The sequence below is a fragment of the Oxyura jamaicensis genome, chromosome 1, assembly GCF_011077185.1.
Source record: "Oxyura jamaicensis isolate SHBP4307 breed ruddy duck chromosome 1, BPBGC_Ojam_1.0, whole genome shotgun sequence".
In the NCBI taxonomy this organism is placed as follows: domain Eukaryota; kingdom Metazoa; phylum Chordata; class Aves; order Anseriformes; family Anatidae; genus Oxyura; species Oxyura jamaicensis.
In genome coordinates this window covers 73966286-73990005 of record NC_048893.1, presented here as the reverse complement: position 1 = coordinate 73990005, position 23720 = coordinate 73966286, and the positions used below count along the sequence as shown (strand labels likewise).

Here is a 23720-nt window from a genome sequence, read left to right as displayed (position 1 = left end):
GGAAAGGCTGGACCGATGGGCTGAGTTCAACCGTATGAAGTTCAACAAGGCCAAGTGCCAGGTCCTGCACCTGGGGCACAACAACCCCAAACAGTGCTACAGGATGGGGGATGAGGGGTTAGAAAGCTGCCTGGCAGAGAAGGACCTGGGAGTAGTGGTTGACAGTCGGCTGAATATGAACCAGCAGTGTGCTCAGGTGGCCAAGAAGGCCAACAGCGTCCTGGCTTGCATAAGAAACAGCATGGCCAGCAGGTCCAGGGAAGTGATTGTCCCCCTGTACTCGGCTCTGGTGAGGTCGCACCTCGAGTACTGTGTTCAGTTTTGGGCCCTTCGCTATAAGAAGGATGTTAAGGTGCTTGAGCGAGTCCAGAGAAGGGCAGCGAGGCTGGTAAGGGGTCTGGAGAACAAGTCTTATGAGGAACGGCTGGGCGAGCTGGGGTTGTTCAGCCTGGAGAAGAGAAGGCTCAGGGCCAACCTTATTGCACTCTACAGGTACCTTAAAGGAGGCTGTAGTGAGGTGGGGGTTGGTCTATTCTCCAACATGCCTGGTGACAGGATGAGGGGGAAAGGGTTAAAGTTATGCCAGGGGAGGTTTAGGTTGGATATTAGGAAGAACTTTTTTACTGAAAGGGTTGTTAGGCATTAGAATGGGCTGCCCAGGGAAGTGGTTGAGTCACCATCCCTGGAGGTCTTTAAAAGACGTTTAAATGTAGAGCTGAGTGATATGGTTTAGTGGAGGACTTGTTAGTGTTAGATCAGAGGTTGGACTAGATGATCTTGGAGGTGTCTTCCAACCTAGATGATTCTGTGTGATTCTGTGTAAATCAGTATCTACAGAAAAAAAAATTTACAGTATCAAATGCTCCTTCAGAGGAAAGATATATGTGAGAAGGGCAGATGATACAAGTTCCAAAACAATTTATCATTTAAAATTTGGGGCTTAATATTTCTGGAAAAAAAATCTGGAAAATAACATACCATATTCTGTGAAAAGAAATTGTGATAAATATGAGCTGCTGGGAGGCTATGATCTTTATAAGGAAATGTATTTACAACCACAAATTTTCTCAGCCTTGGTGTCCTGCCACTAGATTTGTTTAAGATTTGGAGAATAAATAAATACATAAATGCAAAACAAAGGTTTTGAAAGAAAGAAAAATAAGTACTGATAAGCAGTGAATACCACTGCTCACTCAACTGTCAGCTGATTTAAAAGTACCTTAAAGTCTCCAGAGATAATATATTTGGATGATGGTGACAGTTAACAATTACATATTGAAGAGAGGGCAAAATCAAAGCACCCAGTCCTGTAGAAGGCATGTGCTTCACTCTCACCACAGCAGATTAAAATGTTTTGTCTTTCACTAGGTCATGACTTTACACTTCAGAAGAGGTTAGAAATGCTGTCTCCTACCTGTCCTTGACAGATGACTTTCAGTTTTGAAGTTCCTCTTCAGGTGAACAAAATGCACTCTGCCTGAGACTACGCTCAACACACACCACAACAAGCACCTCACAACTGGCCTAAATCAAGGGGCTTTGAACATCCCTCCAAACACAAGCAGATGATAGTCCAAATCTGGATCAAATGCCTTCTGCCTGTGACTTACAGAAAAAAAGAGTCCCTTAAAAAGAAGTCATGATTTGCATAGACTGTGTTGTTCCACTTGCAGGTACTTGCACTAGAATCAAAATACATCTCTATAAAATGTTGATGATTAGAAAGCCAGTAGAGTATCTAGGGATGGTCCAGAACAATGCACATTACAGAATAGGTACCATGAAGATTAGGGAAATTAATTCAGATTAGTCTATTTTATGCTGTGTGTCAAAGTACCAGAAATGTGCAGCAGTAACAATATCCCTTAGTGGCTGATGGCCTGAGGCACTAAATACCAAGGCTAACAACACCTAGCTAGTAAAAACAACAGTATCACCTGCTTTGTGGTATCTCTGTGCTTAATTATTGCAGCTTCCAGCAGAGAGAGGGAGTAGAGTGAAACTGCATTAATTTGTTCCGTTGTAGGTTTTTGTTTCTTTGGCTTGTAAAATGTCAGCATATGGGTATAAAGAGGAATTACCGCACTTTAAGGGTCTGCCATATTTACTGTTTAGTCTTGTGTATCTGAATGCTCTGACACTCCTTCTGCTGCAATTACTGGCTCAGAGGATTCATGGCAATAGCAAAGCTCAAATCCTCCACTGCACTGAATCAGTGCAGGCTTAGGTTCTACCACAGACCACTGTCTTCATGTAAACCCTCATACAGAGTTTGTCCAACCAGTATTTGAACTTTCTGCCACACTTAACTGTTGTGACAAATTCAGAACAGTGGCTTCTTGACCATACCAGAAGCAAGTACTGGTCATAGCAACCAGCCTGCCACAGCTAAAGCTGACCAAATGTTTTTCCTCCCCGCACCTCCAGTTCCTTCCAAACTGTGGATGCTTTCCTAAGGTAAGGTTTTAATGCAAGATGTTTTAATGCAAGGCACTGTCAAAATGTCCTTTACCACCTCAAATGTAAAGATTTTTTTTTAAAGAATCATTATAAACAGCATTGAACTTAAACATTCTCCAATGGTATTTCTAACCCCATATTACGTTACAGTTTCACTGAGCTTAGTAAGGAGAATATTGACAACAGGTAAAAAAAAAAAAATAAATCAGGCTTGTGCATAGTCATTATCCTATATGATCAAAAACAAAGCAGACAGCAAAATTGGTGAAAAATTAAATACGATTCTTCAGAACGTCTGTAGTGCCACTAATCCAAAATGTGAGTAGTAACACAAACAAAGGTATTTCACATCCTGTTCTTTTTCCCACTTAAAATGTGTCCTTTTAAGTTATAATACATTATAGCAACCCCTCATGTTCTGAAATATTCCTTATTTCCCCACTTATTTTTTTACCTACATATGTTATTTATCTGAATGCTGTCTAATTCACAGATGCAAACAAGTAAAACCATCTTGAAAGGATGAGGTTATAGAATAGAAGGCAATGTAACTTAGAAATGTCTTTGATTTGGAACTGCAACAATGGGACGACACTGCCATGGCTCCCAGAAACCTCTGCTGGCTTCTAAGGCACACAATGAGATCATTTTTTCCCATCAGAAAAAGACCTGCAGTTCCCATTGATTTCATCTTGACTGCTAAATCAATACGTCCATGAACTGGGACTTTTTATTCCTTTTGAAAAATTCATTCAAGTTTTTTCAACAGCTGCACATGTTCAGGCACAAAATGACCAATGAAAAGACACATGTTCTGGCACAAAATGACCAATAACCAATAGCGGCAACATCTGGGAAGTTTGTAGTGAAAAAGAAGCTGTACTAAATTTTACATGTATATTTGGTGTTGTTGCTGAAAACAAAGAGGGGAGGTTCACTTACATTTCAGAATTAAAGTGGAATACAGAAATGTTAACACTCCAAACTGGAAGTTTTAATGGGAATTCTACAATTTTAAATCATAGAGCTGGTGCAAATGTATTAAGGTAAGGAGGATATTATTCAGGAGTTCTTCCAGGAACAAAAAACAAATTGAGAAGCACAACTATTTCTGACAATTAAGCAGCTTACATAGTCTATGTTCTGCTGACACTTAAAAAATACTCAAAGTTTTCAATTATTTATACTGTAGTTCAACAACTAAAGCAGTAAAAAGGTATAAAAACTTCTGCAGCACTAATAACCCTTACTGAAGTGTTCAGTCTATTTATGACTATGTTTTATCTAGGAACTATCATTTGGCAGGATATACACACTTAGATTCTGCCATATTCTCTTATGCACTATGATGCATTAACACTCTGACCAGCTAATAATGTTACAGTAAACTTGTCAAATATGCATGTTATCAGAGAGAGTATTTTTCCCAGAGATGTTGGCCTCATTTAAGAACAATTGGAAAATCAGAAGGTTGTACATGCCCAAGGCATGACAGCAGCCAGAGTGGGTTGAGATGTTGCTATAAGAGCACACTTCAGTCAGAGTTCAACAACTTCATCCAATTCACTGAGGGTGGGTTTCAATTAAGCTTCTGAACTCTGAAGCAGCTGGCCCACCAGCACTGTTGTAGGAACAGATGCTTTCAGCAGGGCAGCGAGATAATATTAAGATTTTACTCTGTTCCAGTCATTTGCAAAGTGTTATCTGTGGCCTACATCTCTCAGGTGCTTTTGGAAATGTTCTCCGTATTCTAAAACACATATTCTGAGGTCTACAGTCAGCATTCACAGAGAAATTAAACTGAAATCAAGCACTATGGCAAAGATCAAGAAAAAGACTTGAATCAAAATTTCAGAAATTCTAGACCAAGTTCCCTCTGTTCTTGTAAAATGGGTATAAAATGCACCAGCAATAAGAAACAAAACCCGATGGAATGGATCTAGCCCAAGTGTAGTCCTTGCAGTCTCTCCTGTTTCTCTTCTTAAACAGTTAATCTAAAGTATACTTTTATCTATACCACAGTATAGGACGAGATAACTGTCAACTTCCTCCACATACTGCTTCACCCAAGTGCTTTAGCACGGTTCTGGAAGAGTCTCATGTAAGAGAGAGGCTGTAGATCAAGTTTCATTCCAATTAGTTACCTAATCAATACAAATAGGACTAGGACTTAACACAGAACTCCAGGGAGAATGTGATAATCACCTGCAATTACTTATGAAAGCCAAACAATGACCAAGAGGTTTAATGTGTCATTTATATACCTTAAATCAAACTTCTGAAATTAAACTTTGATTCCTAACACAATCAGATGTTGCAGCACTAAGCAAAACAATGCACAAGCAAGCACTGCCTCAAAGGCAAGCTGCACGGAAAACTAAGGATGGAGCCAGGAAAGCACGAGCAGCACAGCCCAGAAACACACCGGTATAAGGAGGCTCAACAATAAAGTTGACTCGAGGGAATGGATGTGGAAAGAATTGGGAAAAGGCTTACAAACAGTGAAATAAGCTCCTAAGGCTATCTTTTCCTACTGTTCCTTCAACAAAACAAATGGTAGTCAAATGAAAGATAAGTGGCCAAATGAAAGACAAAGACAATAGAAGGCCAGGTTCCCAGACCTGGATCTTAACTGTGGGAAGTAAAAGGAAATAAAGAGAGGGTGAAATTTTATTTAATTATTTCTTCCAGGTTTCTTACTGTGATAAAGTCTGCAGTACCAGAGGTTTACCATTTCTGTCAAATTTATCACACAAAATACATTATGATGGATGAATAACAAACTCGGGCTCTCTGTTGGGGAATCATGTGTCCCTTTGTAGCTTTGTTCTGGTGTTACTGTTAAATATGTACTTTAGTTTTTTAGTATCAGCATAACACAATTGAAAAACATCACAGGCAGTGACATCACCGTTCAAAAAAGTTGGAAATGCTCAATAGGCTACTCATTGTGCTATTTTTACTATTCTGAAGGCCATATTGTGAACAATGACTCATAAGAGTAGAAAGCCAGAGATGCGCTTGCAAATCATACAAGCTTGTTTGCTCATTTATTTGTTTGCACTGACTCATTATGTGCCTCACATGTAAAAATTATGGGATTCAAGATACAGCATGAAGGAGAAATTTTGTTTCCCAAAGAGCTCTTCCATCCATCATGCCCTTGCCGCTACTGAGATGATGAAAGTAAGAGAGGGGTCTGGGCATACACCTCTTGATGTCCCCTCCTGAGAAACAGAGGCTGGACTGGCTGGGTGAAGTGCCCCTAAATACCAATGGAGCACAATCCCTCTGGTGGCTTCACTCAATCTTAGCTTATCTAGGTACAAAGAGCAATTAGAACAGGAAAGTTTTTTTGTTTTGTTTTAGAAGTCATTTGTTGAAGCTTTGCTTTTCTTCTCCCCCTGTTGATGGATTAACGCAACTGTTTTGGAGAGGTTTGAGACAGTTCTTCATAACATACAGTTACAAAAGCAAGTAAGTTTTTCCATGTGATGCAGTGGGATTATGAACCCAAAAAGCTATCAGAGTAGGAAAAAACAATAACTAAGAATAATTTCTGCTTCAACTGTGAAACTCGTCATAACGTTAAGAAAAACAAAACATCTTTCTGCCCACATTCTTCTTTGAGCTAGCTTATTTACAGGAGATGAAGAGCAGGTTGCTTTGCTCTGTGTGCTCTGGTTGTCTCTGTATAGAGAAAGGCTAATGTTTTCCTATTTTGCCTTTGTCTTCATTTCACTGTTCTGCATTGAGATTCTTTTATCCTGTCTAGACTGGGTGACATGTTCTTATGTCCATATGCTGAAATCAAAGCATGCAGTCAAAACAAAGACTATGTGAATGTTTCACATTTCTAATATATGGCTCATAAAGAGAAGAGAGTGTCTTGCTACCTTATCACATCATTTGACAGGACCAGAACACTTAACTGTAAAAGTAAGTCTCATACATTCAGAAATAGGCATAGACATCTTAGTCACAAAAAAAAAAAAAAAATCTTCACATTAGATTAGGACTAAGCTTGATTCTCATAGCTTTTATATCTCAATGACAGATAATTTTGCCAGGTACAATAGTATGAATGAGCACTGTTACTTAGACATGTCAAAATATTTGGGTGTACAAGCCTAAGAGTGAAATAGCATGACGCTGGGTTGTGATAAGCATATTTTCTCAAAATAAAGTGAAACCCATGAACATACTTGACTAAACATGTCGGCTGTGAACAAATGAAAATAACGGCAGGGAAATATTAGGTAATAGTTCTGTGATTCATATTTTAGAAAGAATAATACTGAAAGAATTTGGGGGAATACTAAGAAATATGGATAAGAAACGACACAAAAGGTACAGGGATCAGGCTTAAAACTTTTAGAAAGTGACAGCTGAGATATAAATCTGAATCTAGCTACCAATATACAAAGGCACAAGGCAAAATGAAGTAAGTATTTGAAAAAGTTTTTGTGAGACAAAACTAGGTAACATGAGGAGAGGGAGTGTTAATAGGTGCAAGAAAAAATTAGACACTTTACAGAGTATAGACTATGTCAGTTCTTCACAAAACTGGCAACTCTGTTTGAACATTACATATTACTGTCATACATTTATGATCCTTAAGTATATGGATTACAGAAGTCTGGTACCACAGGCAGTGGGAAAAAAACTGTACACTTGTAATTAAAAAAACTTATGTTTTCAATTGATTATATGCTAGATAAAGTCAGATGTCAGACCTAAGGACTTCCAGAAATACAGGATATTCAATACATAATGATCATATATACCAACACTTGCTACTGCTAATTCATCGCTTTAACTCTTGTAGAGTCCCTAATACAAAATTATTAATGTAAGGCATACAGTTTCTTTAGTTTAAATCTTACTTTCTTGTCTTGCCACATTGTTTCTGAGACACCACATCATCTTTAAAACATGTAAGAAATTGAAATCACGTCAGATTCTATTACTTTCCTAGAGCCAACATTTTAATACCATGCAATTAGTTCTATATTTAATAGTAAAATGGTAGCAGTACCTCTTCTGCAAAGTTAGTTTTCTTGTCAAGCATTTCTCGTAATGTCTGAAGAATTTTAATGCAGAGCTTTTCTTCTTTCTCCATTAGCTTCTTTGTGTGATTAATCAACCTTAAAGTAAAATATTAAACCTTAAAGAGCATTGCACATTGTTACTAAGCCATGCTACAATTTCTTCATGCAAAAATCGCCGGTCGCTATATTTTTCTTCAATGAAATAAAAGTAGACAAGAGAAATCATAATTAAAAAAGGAAATGGGACTTTCAACACATTTAGTTTTTTGTTACAATTTGTGTATCTTCTTGCCATACAGAAGGCAGAATTCTACATCCACTTTTTCCTGAATGCTTCCAGATTAAGATACAAACTTGCTTTTTCACCCTTTCTTTATCTATTTAGAGATGAGCATACATTCATCTTAACGTTTATTTAAAGGTAATTAGTGTTCACCGTACTTGTTGAAATCTTAAAAGCTATAGCCTTTATACAACTTCTAACCTCAATGGTGTTTATAATAATATTTATCATATAATTAGCAAACAGCATCCACTCAAAAGGATCCACAAGGATCTCCAAAGCATACCTAAAACTTTACATGGAGTCATTCAGAAATGCAGTTATTTGGATGAAACGTAACCATTGTTTACACATTCACACAACTTTACAGGAGTGTTTTAAAGTCAGAAAACAAGGTTTATTTCTGCCTCCAGCTAAGACTAAGATGGGAGTTTGAGTTTTAAATCTGCTTAAGCAGAAGAAGCAGAATGCCAGAAGAAGCCTTACTTAAATTACTGCTAAGTTTGTGTGCTAAGGCTATCCTGGACTCAGTAGAAACACCATGCAGGACTCTCCCATGGTCATGTTAACCAAATTTATGAGCTATGAGTCCAAAAAAATCAGCTCTCAGGCCAACTCTTCAAGAGTTACATCTTTATCTTACGATATCCTGCATAGTCCTGCAAAACATTCTTTGCCATGGAAGTTAATTAAATACAAGATAAACCTGTTTATTGCATTACAGGGGCCACATTCAGCTGCCCTAGACTTCATTTGGTACTGACTTTGAACATGAGTTTGGACATAGGGAATGGGATGGGACAAGCTCAGAATTTAGTTTCATTTTTCTAAACATATAAAGTATTTTGTTATAACACTACCTCTACAGAATATGCAGAAAGCGAAGGAAACAGGCAAGCTGCCTAATGTGTTCATTTCCCTCACATTACCTCTGTTTAAATTAGAGTTTCTCAAGGGCAGAGAGGGCATCTCACTAGAGGGCTATTAAAAAATATCGAACATCTTTATTTCAATGCACAAGCTGCAAATTAAGCATCTAATAATTCAGGATCAGATGAGGTGCCAGTGAAATATATTTTAAACAGATCTGTTAGCACTTTAAAATAAAAATGAAAATATTTATTTGCTTTACCAAAAAAAAAAATAGCACTGCACACCCTACTTCATTATGAATTCTTGAAGATTCTACCATGGGAAGTCCAAGTTTCTGCTGTCAATTTGAAAAAACTTAATAGCAAAAGAAGCCCATTAGGAAAATAGAAGTAGGTTGTGCCTGTCAGAATCATAACAAGCTACTAAGATTCAATTTCTAGGCAGACAAGTCAAGTAAACCTCTCTCCCTACTCCTCTCCAGACTCCTAAACCTCCAAGAACCATAAAACATGCAGCCAAAGACCTCAATTTAAGCTTTCAATATGAACTCAAGACTCTTATATACTTAAGTTGCTGCTGAAAATCAGATGCGAGTGCTGTTGAAAATTTTAACTCTGTGTCATCTTTTCTAAAGAAGCAAATAGGTCTCTCCTTAAACCACTTACTTGGACATGAAAGCACCACATCTTATCCTGGCATCACTCCCCTCAGGAAAAAGAAGCTCTGGACTGTGCAGCACATCAACCAGCACTGAGAATTCAGCTTGCATCATGGGAGTGAACTGCTGCTCCAAGGAGGACACTACATCCTAGGAAATAAAGAGGAATGTCACTATAGCTGACCAAGAAAACTAGAATAAAGTTGCCGTGGAGCTGCAAAATACTGTGGGCTACCTGACCCATTTCTGGCACTTGTTATCCCAGGTTACAGTAAAGCAACCTCATTCCTTTCTCCATGTCACTCCTCAAACTGGGTGAGGAGCGGAAGGTGCCCATTACTGTTCATGTTGCTATTCTCTTTCAAATTTATCCTCTATAGTAATGCCTCAGAAGCACTCAGGAACAGTCAGGATGATGATGTGCTGGAAAAACACTGCTAGTCATATACATGATGTTAGTATCACCTGAAGTGTTGCTTCCTGGGTGTGTAGGCTTCCTCCATTTTTCTGGGTTCTGCTGTTATCTTAGTCCATAAACACTTGATGTCATTTAACCACTACATGCAGAAGGTGATTTTCATCTCCTAAGTTACCTCCAGTGACACAATCCTGACATAATGGCTCCTATAAAGCCCAGTACCTCCCTCCACACCCCAAACAGGACAATGACATGTGACCATGACAAGACAGAAAGGAGATCCTTCTCTGTGGATCACTTTGGGGTAAAAAAATCACACTTCCTACCCCTCTCTACCGACTTCTGAATTCAGATCATGAATCAAAAGGCCCTGAATGTTGGCTTCACTTTGAACAGACACCAAATAAGAGCTGAGTCCTCTGCTCCTCCCACCTAGAAGTACAATGTTCACTGTAATCCAGCACTACAAATGCAATGAGTCTCTCTCTGGTGTTTTCCCCACCTGGCCCATATTATATAAATGCACTGCCATTACTAGCACCCAAGCCATTTGCTATTTTATACCTGTAGTTTTTCTATTATATTTCTGTAATCCCATGCAGGCCCACCAAGAGCTTCTTTAAAACGAGGTCCACTGCGGGCTGACATTCTCCACCCCATTGCTGCCCTCTGTACCATGTTAGAGTGACTCTTCATGAACAAGGTGTTGACCTGGCTATCCAAATCCACTGGAATTGCAATCCCACGGTTCTTTGCTTTAGGAGAAAGAAAAAAAAAAAAAGAAGAAATTTACAGTGGGAAAAACTTCAAAATTTTCTGCAGATCATGGCATGCAAAATCCTGATACCCTTGAAGCTGGGGGACGATGGAATGGGGGTTGGGATTTCACTTCAGTGGGTTTTAAAAATAAAGATCAAAACCTAAGCTGGTAAATATCAGCTATACTCTAGTTAAAGAAAGTGAGGTGTACCACTTAAAATGAGGTGAGGATCATTTCCAGTACATATTTTAATAGGTACAGACATTTATTTTTTAAAGCTGTTTTTTTTACTAACTCATAAAAAATCAGAACCACAAATATTAATAAGAGTAACAAAAATAATACACTTTATTCTTTCAACAGCTAGTTTTTCCTGTATTCAGGAGTAAATTTGAAAGATCTTCTTCTTAGTCGACATATGCACATTTAGCCAATTTATCCCAAGTGCTGTTTATTGCTTTTCTGCCTACTTATCTGCCTATTTATCTTGCAAAATCCTTGAGAATACAAGTGCATACAAATCAAATTTGAAAGACCATCTCTTCTTTCTCTTCCTTCAGTTTCCTACACAGCCAGGGTTGTTAAGCTACGGACATCACTGCAATATAACTGATAAACAGCTACAATTGGCAAATCCAGATCAATATTGTGATTATTTATTTATTTATTTATTTTAAGACTTTCGGGGTAGGGAAGAGGTAACAAAAGACAGAGTATCAGAGAAAAAAACTGGGGGACGACTTGTTCCAATTCTTACAGTGCATCTACTATTAAAGTACCATTGCATAACGAACTGTTATTTGAAAAGAAAGTTTGAAAGACAACGCTAGAAGGTAACTGCCCTTTCCTCTATGAATATATTTGTACTAGCTGCATCTCTCCATTCCACAGAACCATAGATTTCACTGGAGATCAGAGTGACATTCTTCTAAGGCTCAGCATGAGTCGCCTGAAATTCAAAAACTAAACAAGGTATTGATGCAGCAATACCTCTATTTGAAAGATTAGGTCACATTTACTAGATTAGGCTTTATATTCTAAGTCTTTTCATTTAGTTTCCATGGCGCAGTTTATGGTTAATAAATAGAGAAGTTGAGTGGAGAAACAGTTCATTTGGGGTTTTCTACCATAAGCTGATAGTAAGTGACTTTTTCTTTTCTTATTGAAATGCTTTTTAAAAAGCATTGGCCCATACTGAAGTTCTACACATCATTTCTCTACGGCATTTCCCCACTGCTATGAATGAGTGCTTTGCATAGAAGTAGAAGGCTTCAAAAATATTCCATCTCTCCCTCCTATTTCTTAAAACTTTAGGTCCTGAACTCATGATGTCAACAGATGCCCTCCTTTCCTAAACAGAATATCCATCAAAACCAACAGGAGTACATGCAAGCACAAAGTCATGCATATGGCTCTGATGAATGAAGGCTCCTGTGTTGCCAAGAACAGCAAGTCTCATTTTCCAGCCAGAAACTTTCCCTACCCCCAGATACTACACTGTAATGCCAACATTTATAATAAAATGAAAATTGGCTGTGAAAACTCAACCTCCAGTCTCAAACTACAGCAAGTATGCTGTCATGTGCATCCACATCCTTTGAGTACCTCCCACAGGTGCAGGGTGCCCTCCTGTCCCTGGTTCAGCAGTGCCTGTGAAGGTGTATCCTGATGCAGGACCATAGCCTCCAACTGCAGATTAGGGTGCTTAACTAGGATGGAAGAAAGCTCTCCTACTGTATTTCTGGTAAGCACTTTATTTTAAATAGCTTGCCACACAGACTTAAAAAAAATTGCTTAGGTCAGGATGGGATGACATGTTTCCCAACAACCATACATGAATCATCATCAGAAGGACAGCAGTTTCAACACTGGCAGTTGATTTTTCCTTCCCATTCTCTACTTGATTTGATGTTGTGGTTTAACCCGGCCAGCAGCTGAACACCACACAGCCGTTCGCTCACCCTCCTCCCTCCCTCTCAGGGACGGGAGATGGAAACGAGAAAAAAAAAACAGAAATCTATGGGTTGAGATAGGGACAGTTTATTAGGACAGGAAAATAATAATAATAATAATATGTACAAAACAAGTGATGCACAATACAATTGCTCACCACCCGCTCACCGATGCCCAGTCTATCCCCAAGCAGCCGGCCCCCCTCACCCCGGCTAGCCACCCCTATATATTGTTTAGCATGACGTCAGATGGTATGGAATACCCCTTTGGCCAGTTTGGGTCAGCTGTCCTGGGTCTGTCCCCTCCCAGCTCTTGCTGCACCCCCAGCCTACCCGCTGGCAGGACAGAGAGAGAAGCTGAAAAGTCCTTGGCTTAGTGTAAGCATTGTTCTGCAACAAGTAAAACATCAGTGTGTTATCAACATTAGTCTCATCCTAAATTCAAAACATAGCACTCTACCAGCTACTGGGAGGAAAATTAACTCTCTCCTAGCTAAAACCAGGTCATTTGAAAGCAAGGTTCTGCATTATCATGAGGAAAATACTATGTATGGCCGGCCATTATTTCTAATGCCTGTTTTCCATGTTACTTGACTGGGTTGTTTTTCAAGACACATTTGCCCTGTTGCCGCTTACTTTATTAAAGAAGTCCATTAATGTTCTTTCTGCCAGAGTGGTTAGGGTTCTGTGGCCTATTAATGCAATTTATTGTGTCCTAATGTCAATCACTAGTGTTATCGGACAATGCTTACTTCTCAATTAAGTGGCATGTATGCAGAATCCTGATATACCCGGAAATAAATTTAGCAATGGGGAGCATGCTGTTCAGAGGAAAATCCAGACTTCTGTAGTCCTACAGATGCCATTTGAAGTTAACAACTTCCATCAATGACTGAGTAGCAGTCAAGGACTGTGATTGTTCAAAGAGTTGCAGCTAATTAAAACTATCACAAAGAAAACCAGAGAGAGAGAAAAAATACTTCTTTGTTTTGAAAACAGTTCTTATATGTATAATTCCATTTGTAATTAAGATTTGTATTGGTTGTCAAAGGGCACTGTTGAAGTCTAAGCTGTAAACAAAGCCTTTGTCTTCTTATTTCTTTGCAGCTTGTAGAAAGTTTATCTTTCATTTGTTTCACACTTCATTATTTAAAACAACATGAAACATATTTTTACATTTTGGAAAGCTGATGAACAAATGTGAGCATAAATATTTATTTTTAATTTAGGTGTTGTAGGCTGCTTTCCTCTTCAATATGTGTCAATCTCCCTTAAAGTATGAACATAAAATATTTAAAAGCATGTTTATTTTTGTTCCACTTAGAAATACTTTTGGACAGAACTCAAACTTGCCAAGTAGGGTTAGAGCTGGTAGACAAAGAAGATAAGAGGGGGTAAAATTCTGTCCTTCTCTGACTGGTGAACTTGTGAAAAAAGAATGCTACATGCCTACATTTAAACTGGTACAATAGGTACCCGGCAGGATACTTACCATGTAGGACTAGAATATGTCTTCAACTAAGGTGGAAATCTGCCTTGAAGTGGAGGTCACAGTGCCTGCTTATACACTGCCTAAATCCCAGCTAGGCCACTCTGCACAGGGCTAGTCACACCCTGAATATACTATGCTGTTTTGCCAATGCCAGAACAACATGATTTTCTGGGAAATCCTTTGCATGACTAACTCTCTATCTGATGCTCCCTCACAATTAATTCTATTGGCAATAACGACAGCTGAGTCAAGACAACTGAGCAAACAGTACCAGCAGAAATGGTAAGCAACACAGTACCCCAAATTCAGTCAGGCCATGGCTAATGTTCTGTGCTGAATGGTTCTGGGCATACTCAATGCCCCAGCAGCTTTCCTCCCCTTTCCTGTTTCAGCTATGAAACCATACTGTGAGATGGCGACCCAAAAGAAAAGGTGAATACTAACGATGAGAATCAAGTACCTAAATTCAGACCTCTCCCTGTGAGCCATCTGGGATCTATAGAATTCCCAAGAGCATTGTCCAGCTGTTAAGTGAAGGGCTGAAATGGTCTGTATTTTGTTGAATTACCTCCATGTAAGTCTCTTCACAGAATCACAGAAATTGGAAGCTGAAGGGGCTATTTCACAAATTCACTCCATTAACTTTGGTGGCATTTACAAAGTGCTAAACTATTTAGTAGCTTCATGGTATTTAGCACATTTTGCACTACTTGAAGCAATCCCCAGTGTAGGTTTTATGGGGGACACACAGGAGCTTCACCCCTTAGAATTCCTCAAGGAGGAGTGGGACATACAATTTGGGTCACAAAATACCCACAGCTGCACCCATCTGTGAGTCCCTTACTCTCCTTGCATTTTATACCCCTCCTGTATTCCCAGACAGCTCTCATGTTCTCCCACACTCCCAGTTGTCACTTAACAGAGCGATGCATTTTTAGTTCAATTAATTTTGCTCCATGAATCAGTCCCTCCATCTTCTTAATCATTTATTGACTACTTTACAAACACATCTGGATGGAGATACAGTAATGCTAGCAACAGCATGACTTTTTAAAGAAAATAAAAGCTTTGTGTAGACAAGATACAAACCTGCCAATCTCATACCCTTCACTTGGATGTTTTTTTCCAGCAAAAAATCTATGCTAAAATATTTATCAGTCTGTAAAAAGATCATCATTGAATTTTTCTTGCAATTAGGGAAACACAAGCAGTTAAAATAGAATAAAATATGTTTTTCATCTGAAATGTATTATTCTTGCTGTCAAAAAAGTAACAACAGGATAATTATCTTATTTGAACTAAAAATTGAAGGTCTAGCTTTTTATAAAATGGAAAAAAAAAGGACTTAAAAACTCAAATGGGAAAGGAAACAAAGTATTTTCAAGGCTGAAAAAAAGAATTTTAGGAAAGTTCATCAATGTGGACATTAAAACAAGTATGATAATTCCAAAGAAGCATGGAAATTTAACCTAGATTTCATGTTTAATGTTTCCTATTTGTAATTTGACATGGAAATGGAAAAGTTTTTAAAGTTTTTAAAGCACTTATAAGCATGGTCAAGATGCATCACAGGAGGTTTTTTTTTTTTTTTTTTTTGATTCTGTACACCCTTAAAGGGGTAGCAGTGAGATGAAACTGGAGAATAAACACAACTAAAATGGACTTCACCCTTTAGACCATTTGTTCTTCTTGTTACAGACAATCCATGTTCTTTAATCCCTTTTGAAAATGTATTAAGCTTCATTTAAAACAAAACTGCATTTTCTGCCATCCCTCCTCTCCACATTTTCTAGTGGCCTGTTGATCATGGACATCCTTCCAAAGTTGATTCTGAACCTCTCATTTTGGGGTCAGTACTATCCTTTAGCTAAAATGTTTCTTCGTGACCATTGATCTTCCTAAGTACTTTTGAAGAGAAACAATACAGGCCTTTCTTTTGCTATGGAAAAAGCATGGAACTCTTGTAATACAATTTCTCCATTCCCCTGATCACCCTAGTAGTAGTTCCTCTGTTACAGTTTTGAACTTCTGAAACAGAATTCTTACAAAACTTGTCTCCAATTTTTTAACATAGAAACACAGACACTCTTTTTGCTTCTCCTGCATAGTATCCTAGAGTACTATCTGACAACAAATAATGTGATTCGGCTTGCTAACAGATTTTTTTAAAGGGTCTACTAAGAGAAATAGTCTAACAAAATGTGGGTTCCTATCTGCCACTGTTTACTCACCTGGGAAATTAACGTTATTTAATTATTGGTGGTGGTAAGAAAGCCATGCATATGCTACAGAAACCGTCTTTCACATACACACACAGTATCAGAGGGAAGATGCAGTTTGTATAAAACATAGGGGAAAAAGCTAATGGATACTACAGAGACAAGACTATAATATAACTAGATTTATCTAGCATGTAGCTCAGTACACTGAGGTGCTTCAACCTTGTAATAGAAGAGAAAACTGATGCTTAGAGGTAAACGTACAAGAACCACTATTAATTCAGAGGCCAAGGCAGTTCTTTGCAGAGGTCCTAAAGACTGGTCAGCCCTGGGAGAAAGAACTTTCTCCAATACCATTTAAGATATACAATACAGATCTTTAGTTTTAAGGACAGGTAACATTCCCCAATTTTACCATATGGGAAGACAGCAGATCGTTTTAAAGGGAAACCTTCTGGCCTTCACCATTTTCATTCTTGCAAAGATTATAGAATGTAGGAACTGAAAGTCCTTTGGTAATGAATTCATTTGAAATAAACTGTTTATCTTCTTAGTTCCTCTGTTTTCACAAAGATCAGTGGACCTTTTAAACAATTTCCATGTGTAGCAATTTTGCCAGTGAGAAGACGGTATTTTGATCACTCATTTTTGGATTATTTTTTAAAGCAAAAACTCAGTGCTATGTTATAATAAAGAAAATTGAGAGAGTGATCTATGTAAAATGTGTTAATTTTTGTTAATGTGATAATCTGCTTCAGAAATCCAAGAACAAGAAGCATTACTATACACAAACTAGTTTGTAATTCTTTTAATTCATCCAACTGTAGCCAAATGTTTACTAGGCAATAAAAAATTGATGCGCACTGGTATCTTTGTGTTCCAAATCTCTTGGAGTCACAGAAGGGTCTGCTGAAATAGTCAAGCAAGCCTCTATACTTCTTGCTGAACTCGAAGGCAGAGAACTGCCTGGAGACAAAGACACAAACGAAGCTTGAAAAGCTTATGAAGTTTTTCCCTAGTGGTCAAGTGGAGTTGAAGTACCAAGGTTATAAGAAATTAGCTTCTGCAACATATCCTTTTGTTGACCTGGAAGATAATGTACATTCTTACAATGCTCATAAGAAGACAGATGTAATGATCTTAAACTCTTGAGGCAATACTTATATCCACCTATCAGCAACATAAGTAGTAAGCACTGAGCAGAATGTACATTGCTTAAACTTGCTCTGAAATGGGTCTTTTTAAAGTGCATTATTATATGGATCTTTGATATCTTGGGAAATCTGTGTATGATCTTTCTTCCTGCTGAGATTCATTTCTAAATCCAGGGCTACTACTACAAAAAAAAAGTTTGTTCTTTCAACTCTATACTACATTTATTTTCCATCAAAAGTCTTTGGTCCCTGCTGTAAATCTGTCCAATACTCTATCTCTCTGATATAAGCAAAATCTTTCTAGAGTTTTTTTTTTTTTTTTTTTTTTTATTTTTATTTTTTAACCCTGCTGTGAAACATGAAGGCCCTAACATTAAAGATGACAGATTCTCAAAGTAAAAAAGTTCTCACAGATTCCTAGCCAAAATCCAAACCTAATCCATATATACAGCCAGAAAAAGAGGCAAAATGATTAAAATAAAAAATAAAAAAAGGAAAGGAAAGGCTGGCCTATTTGTATTATGGAAGAAACCTCTGCCTGCTCAAAGAGCACCATTTTGTGCTGGTGTAACACCCAGTAGACACGGAAGCCTGGTACGTATAGCAATTACAAGGGCCTCGATTTTAAAAGTCATCAGTACCTCCAACTGGGGTATTTTTTCCAAAGCTTTCAGCAGGGCAGAACAGGCCTACTCAATTAGCCAAGGCAAGCCAAGTATGGCACCATGCAAAAAATACTGAATATCACACAAGGCTAAAATCTCAGCTAGCCACCTCAACTTTTATACAGGGATGTATAATATTCCATTTTCCACTTCTTTAGCTTGCTCTTTTGGCAAAACCTCCTCAACAGCTGCCTTCTTCTCCCTTTCTGCACTGGCAGAATAAAACACCAAATAAAAATTTGTGATAATTTGCTAATGTGATACAATTGTACCAGCTGTATTCAATATTGGTACCAGTAATGAATCCTTAAACAGTTATTATGATACGGATAATGAAATCATGAACTTGCATGTTAAAGTGTGCTTTCAGGGCCACCTCTGATGCTACCAGGCCCATGGCACCCCAAGTCGACACACAGCCTGCTTGCCCTACTGTCACTGCTGGTGACGTGAAAGTCCCAGAGGAGGACACGTGGTGGTGCCTTTCATGGGCACCTCTGCTCCACTCTCCACACTTGACAATACCCAAAACAAGAGTGGGATCCCATGCATGGGAAGCCAGAGCAGCAAGAAAGCTGGATCCATAGGACAGCATAAGGGCATAGTTTAAATGAACAAATAAAACACTGTGGATCATCTTAATTATGGAGACCCACATTATTTCCCCATCTTGCTGCTGTGGGGACAAGTTCAGCATGGCTGCCTCAGCACTAGGCTCAGGTGACTTTAAATACCCTTATCTCTATAAGATAACACAAAGACCTCTCCAAGCTCTAATGTTGTTTTTTTAGGTTAAGCTCCACAGAAAGGTAGGCATGGAGCTGTCTAGAAGCATCCAAAGTTGGTCTTAAATACGCTCTCACCTGCCTTACTTCTCCTCTCTTTCCTCAGACTCCCAAAGGAAGTAATTTACTGATGACTCTTTCCTGAACTGCCAGAGGTGAGCAGGAAAGGAACTGTTAAACACACAGAAAAAGGATCTGTGGGACTAGAGCTTTATTTGAAATTGTAGTAGCTGTAGCATAAAGGCATAAAAGCATAAACGTCTTTGGCTTTCAAAGTTCTCTTACCACATGGATCCATAGTTAAATCATTTGCAAAACAAATAAAACATCTGAAGATTGCTAAGTTTTTAGGTAACTGCTATTCTCACTCACACAAAAGTTAATGAGATATTTTGGCTAAAATGTTAGATGATACCCCTGTAAAACTATCCCAAAATCTAAATTTAGAGTTGATTGTTACAGTGCCACAGATACTGCAGATTGTTAGGGGACCCTCTCATATTTTTTATCATTATTTATTAAAGCTTCTTAAACATTGCATCAACTATAGCATTTAGCCAGTTTCTATATGTCTCTGCCTCTACTCAGTTTTGATTGATGCTGAGGAAAACCCTACTCTATAAATATATTCTATAGAAACTAGATTGAATAATCTGTTTTCCCAGTTGTGGCCTAAGACCTTAAAATACTGTTCCCAAAAATTTAAGTTAAGAATGAACTTTTACTAGTCTTAGCTACGTACAGGTGAAGAATCTTTTTTATTTTGTGTTTTTTATTTTAGGATTGGATCACTCCCGAAGAAGTTTTAAATCTTTGACTAACATAGTATTTGAATTTATTTGAAAGCAATATAATTTCCTGGATGCCCTTGGGACCAAATGTGAATTAAGTCTTAGTGCCTGTGCAAGGCAATATGCCCCTTTCATGGCTGACTGTGTAGAATGCATAGACCTGATGCATACACCCTGACCCTATGCAGTAAATGCATAGACCTGATGGTGATGAGTAAGCAGCGAAGCTATGGAGTGGCAAAATTCTGTTTTCCACCCCCGACTCATTGATGGGACAAAACCTGAACAAGCCCAGGATGATGACTGATAACAACAAATACCTCTCACAGGAACTGAAGGAAAAAAGATGAGTGTTCTGATGCACGATTCCATGTATCACTGCTCACAACAGCACAGCACAAATGGAATTGCCTATGTTTTCTCATGCCCTATATGACGCTTCTGTTTTATTTCAATATCATAACTTCCTTGAGGTCAAATTCAACCATCACTCATTTAGCAAACCTACCTTTGTGGCCTACAGGTTCACCTACCAGCCCTATTTGATGGAACACATTTGAATGCATTACAAAAAGAGACAAAATTTAACCTCAAAGTGGGAGGTGTGACAGCATCATGCTGTCACAGCATGATGCGATAGTCAAAGAAAAAAAAAAAACATTCAAGCTCAAATAATTCTGATCCTAAAACACAGAGAAAAGCAATGAAGGTAAAAACCTGGCACCTACCCACTTCAGCCAAAGTTTTTATACATGACTCCACTGAGGCTTTCTGAGTTGGGTTTGGCCAGGTACAGTTGTAAATTCTAAAGGCAGACTGCAGCAGCTGAATAAAAACAGGTTGATGTGTCTGAAAACAAAAAGATAAACAGGTAATTTCATACTTTACCATCTCTTCACAACTGCCCTATGGTTTGATATAAAATAAACCATGTGCATTTTTTTTTTTTTTTTTTTTTTTAGCTTGTGCACTCAAGCTGTGGATCAATTAAATTCTCTTTGCTCTTCAGGGCAGGAGGGAATGCAAATCATTTCTGCACCCCTACAGAGGCCAAATCATGCAGTTTTTACTAAGATCAACACTGATATCAAGTAAGCACAGTACAGAGCAGAAGGACTGAAGAGTCTTCCTGGTTCTCAGGTGCATGTCCTTTTTGTCATAATGCACAGCGTTTTTCTCATACAATTACAAAGATAGACCTTGATTCTGTAAAGATACTCTATGTATGTCTACAATGAATTCACAAGAGCCAGGAGTAAATATGACCTTATTGAGCTGTGTGCTGTTTCAGAGTTGTAAAGGGTAAAAATTAAGAATGATTTCAAGAAAAATTAAGCTGCTAGCCAGTGGTATGAGAACAGAGAAATTGAAGGAGAATAAAAAGGTACAGGATCCGTATTCCTTCCTATGACAAGGTATCTCATTAATCGGCTGAATTACTTATTTGTCAGTCTCTTTTTCTTACCTGGAGGCTGGTGCTGTTATCTGAAAATGGAGAATTGAAGAAGCCACTTACAATGTTCATTACAGGCTCAGTGACATATTTCTCCAGAGATGTGTCTGCATGTTTACGATCTGTGGTTGTGTTACAAACCTACAGGAAAGGAGACAACAATGAGATTCAGTATTTTTAAGTAAGCCAGCTATGTTATTTTGTATTTATTACAACCCACGTAATAAGATTTGTTTTAGTATGATTTAGTATGTTCTTAGAATGATTTTTATATAAGATCTATCAGGGCATATTATCCTAGAGTTCAAGATGTATTTGTGGTAGCTTGTCATTCTTCTTGAAGATACACATTGTCTTTTAAATCTCATTATCTTCTGAACTAATTTCTTCTGGTTGGCTGTCTATTCTTTCCTACACCATGAAAAAAGATCCCCCTAAATCAGCACATTGCATTCCACTTACACATTTAGACAGATTCAAGAAGAAAATGGACCTTTCCTCCCCTTGTGAAGGTAGGTTGGAAGAGGCTTTAGAGATAGATGAGACATAAACACATTAGGTTAGAAAGATTTCATGTAATGTTTAACTTCTTGCTACAATCAATCACCACAAATGAGTAGCAATGGTGAAGCCCATTTACAGAAAAAAAATTAAAGAGAGGGAAACAGAAGGAAATACTGTAGACAATACCAACAGCCTTTCAGATTTTAGACAACATTTCTTAAGAAAGCCACATGAGGAAAATATGAATGACAAGTGAAAAACAATGAAAGAAGAGAATGAATGGTACTGGGACAATTCTGGAGCACAGAAGGATGATTAAATAGTAGGAGGATATGGAAAGATTTGTACAGATAAGTCCTGAAGACACCCTTTGGTACAACACTGAAAGTTTTTTGCTGCATAAAGATGTCAGGCTTAAAGAAAGGAAAAAAATACTGGGGTGGTATACATGCTTCACTATTTCTTTTTTTTTTCCAACATGTATTAATATTTTGAATTTGCATATGTCAGTGAAAACAGTAGTAAGAGGAGACCTAAAAGGAGTCTACACAGAAAAATACACAGTGAGAAAGGGAAAAAAGGACTATAGACTATACTCATCCTACCTCTTCAACAGCCTTTGAATAAGCAGTTCTAGTCATGTTCAAAACAAAAAAAACAAAAAAAAACAAAAAAAAAAAAAAGGAAAGACAAAATTATTCTCTCTTACCTATGCAATCCAAAGACTTCTGTAATGTTCTAAAGAATCTATGCAAGAATAGAATTTATTTTCTTTACAGACTTCTGGGATAATTTTCAAATCACTATCTGAGCTTTGAACACAATCATGAATCTATGTAGTGCATAGTTATCATTACATTACTTTATGGATGGGGAACTTAAGTCCAGAGAAGCTGAGTGAATTGCTTAAGGTCACAGAGAAAAGCTGGTGATTGAACCAGAGAAATAATCTGCAGCACGTGAATCTCACACAGGGCAAACATACTCTCTAATTACACTGTGCTACTGTGACTTGTGGATACCACAAGACAGCAATTTCACCAGCAGGAAGGTTATTGACGTGACATCCAAAAGCATCCACATTCAACGGAAGATTTGACTCATGGGAACACAAAAGCATTTTGAGTATAACACAAATGCATTGTCATGTGGTAGGCAGAACAATAGCCAAAGATAACTTGCAACCTACAGGAATTAAGCATCTGGAAGAGCTCTGTCTGTTTTTCTAAAACGTGTCAGATACATAAGTCACGGCCCAAGACAGTGCATTTTTGTCACCCCAGAAAAGGAAAGGTTTTGGTCAGAGAAGCAACAGTGCCTAAATTGAGATAGCAAACTCTTCAGCCCTTCAGTTTGGGAAAATGATGACACCTTCTCTTCCCTAATCCTCATGAACATAAAATATTGAGTGAATAATAAAGCTTAAAAAAAATAATTTAAAAAAATCATAGACCTAAAAACCTCTTGATGTTCTTCTGCTTTTAATTAATCTGCATGCCCATTTTCTCTGGAACCAGTAGCTCTGAAGCTGAGCATTTGTGATCCCAATGGGAAGAGAGAGAGAGCATGGTGAATTTAGAAATCAACGAAACTAAATTCCAATATGCTTTTAAGTTTTCCCCTTCACTCATCTAACAAGCAGAGCCCTATGTGGGGACACAACTGTTCTCTAACACAGGTCTGAAAAATTCACATCATGGAAGGAATTTGGAAATCGTCTCATTTGCTCTTATCCTTCTGCCCTTTAGGACTAAAAAATGTTTCCTTATGGAAGAAAAAACCTGAAATGAATGAAATGGAGATGAAGATTAAGAAAGCAGTGTATAAAAACCCCTTAAGAGGCTTTGGGACTAAAACTCATGTGAATAATACTTAAAAAATTCTGCAGAGAAAGCCATGATGACTTTACAGCTGTCAGATGCCAGCTCTTCCTTTAATCCTGTTCAGAATGCAGCTGCTGACTTACGGAACAAGATACATGCAGGAAAGGAAAGCCATTCCTTGAGCAGCACCCACTTCACTTAGTGCTACACTCTCTTTCAGTCATACTTGGGAGAAAGTAGGTTGGCAGAAACTGTAGAAAAAGCATGTCTTTGAAAGTGAAACTGCTTTTGGCAAACTGAATTTATATACAAATCCACCTAGTGTCTGTTTTGCAATGCATCACATTGTTGAAAGAGAATGACAGTTGAGGACTAAATA

General features: G+C 38.0%; 1 protein-coding gene across 10 annotated transcripts in view; it reads right to left on the bottom strand.

The window, feature by feature from the left end:
- The window catches only part of ITPR2 (inositol 1,4,5-trisphosphate receptor type 2), a 281796-nt gene that overhangs the window by 113568 nt on the left and 144508 nt on the right, over positions 1 to 23720 (bottom strand). For all 10 annotated transcript variants that reach the window (XM_035321243.1, XM_035321209.1, XM_035321166.1 and 7 more), the window contains 5 exons: positions 21027 to 21155; positions 20290 to 20410; positions 10308 to 10498; positions 9333 to 9475; positions 7499 to 7607 (listed from right to left, as the gene is read on the bottom strand). In XM_035321243.1, coding sequence (XP_035177134.1) covers positions 7499 to 7607; positions 9333 to 9475; positions 10308 to 10498; positions 20290 to 20410; positions 21027 to 21155 — 693 coding nt within the window. The remainder of the gene's footprint in view (positions 1 to 7498; positions 7608 to 9332; positions 9476 to 10307; positions 10499 to 20289; positions 20411 to 21026; positions 21156 to 23720) is intronic.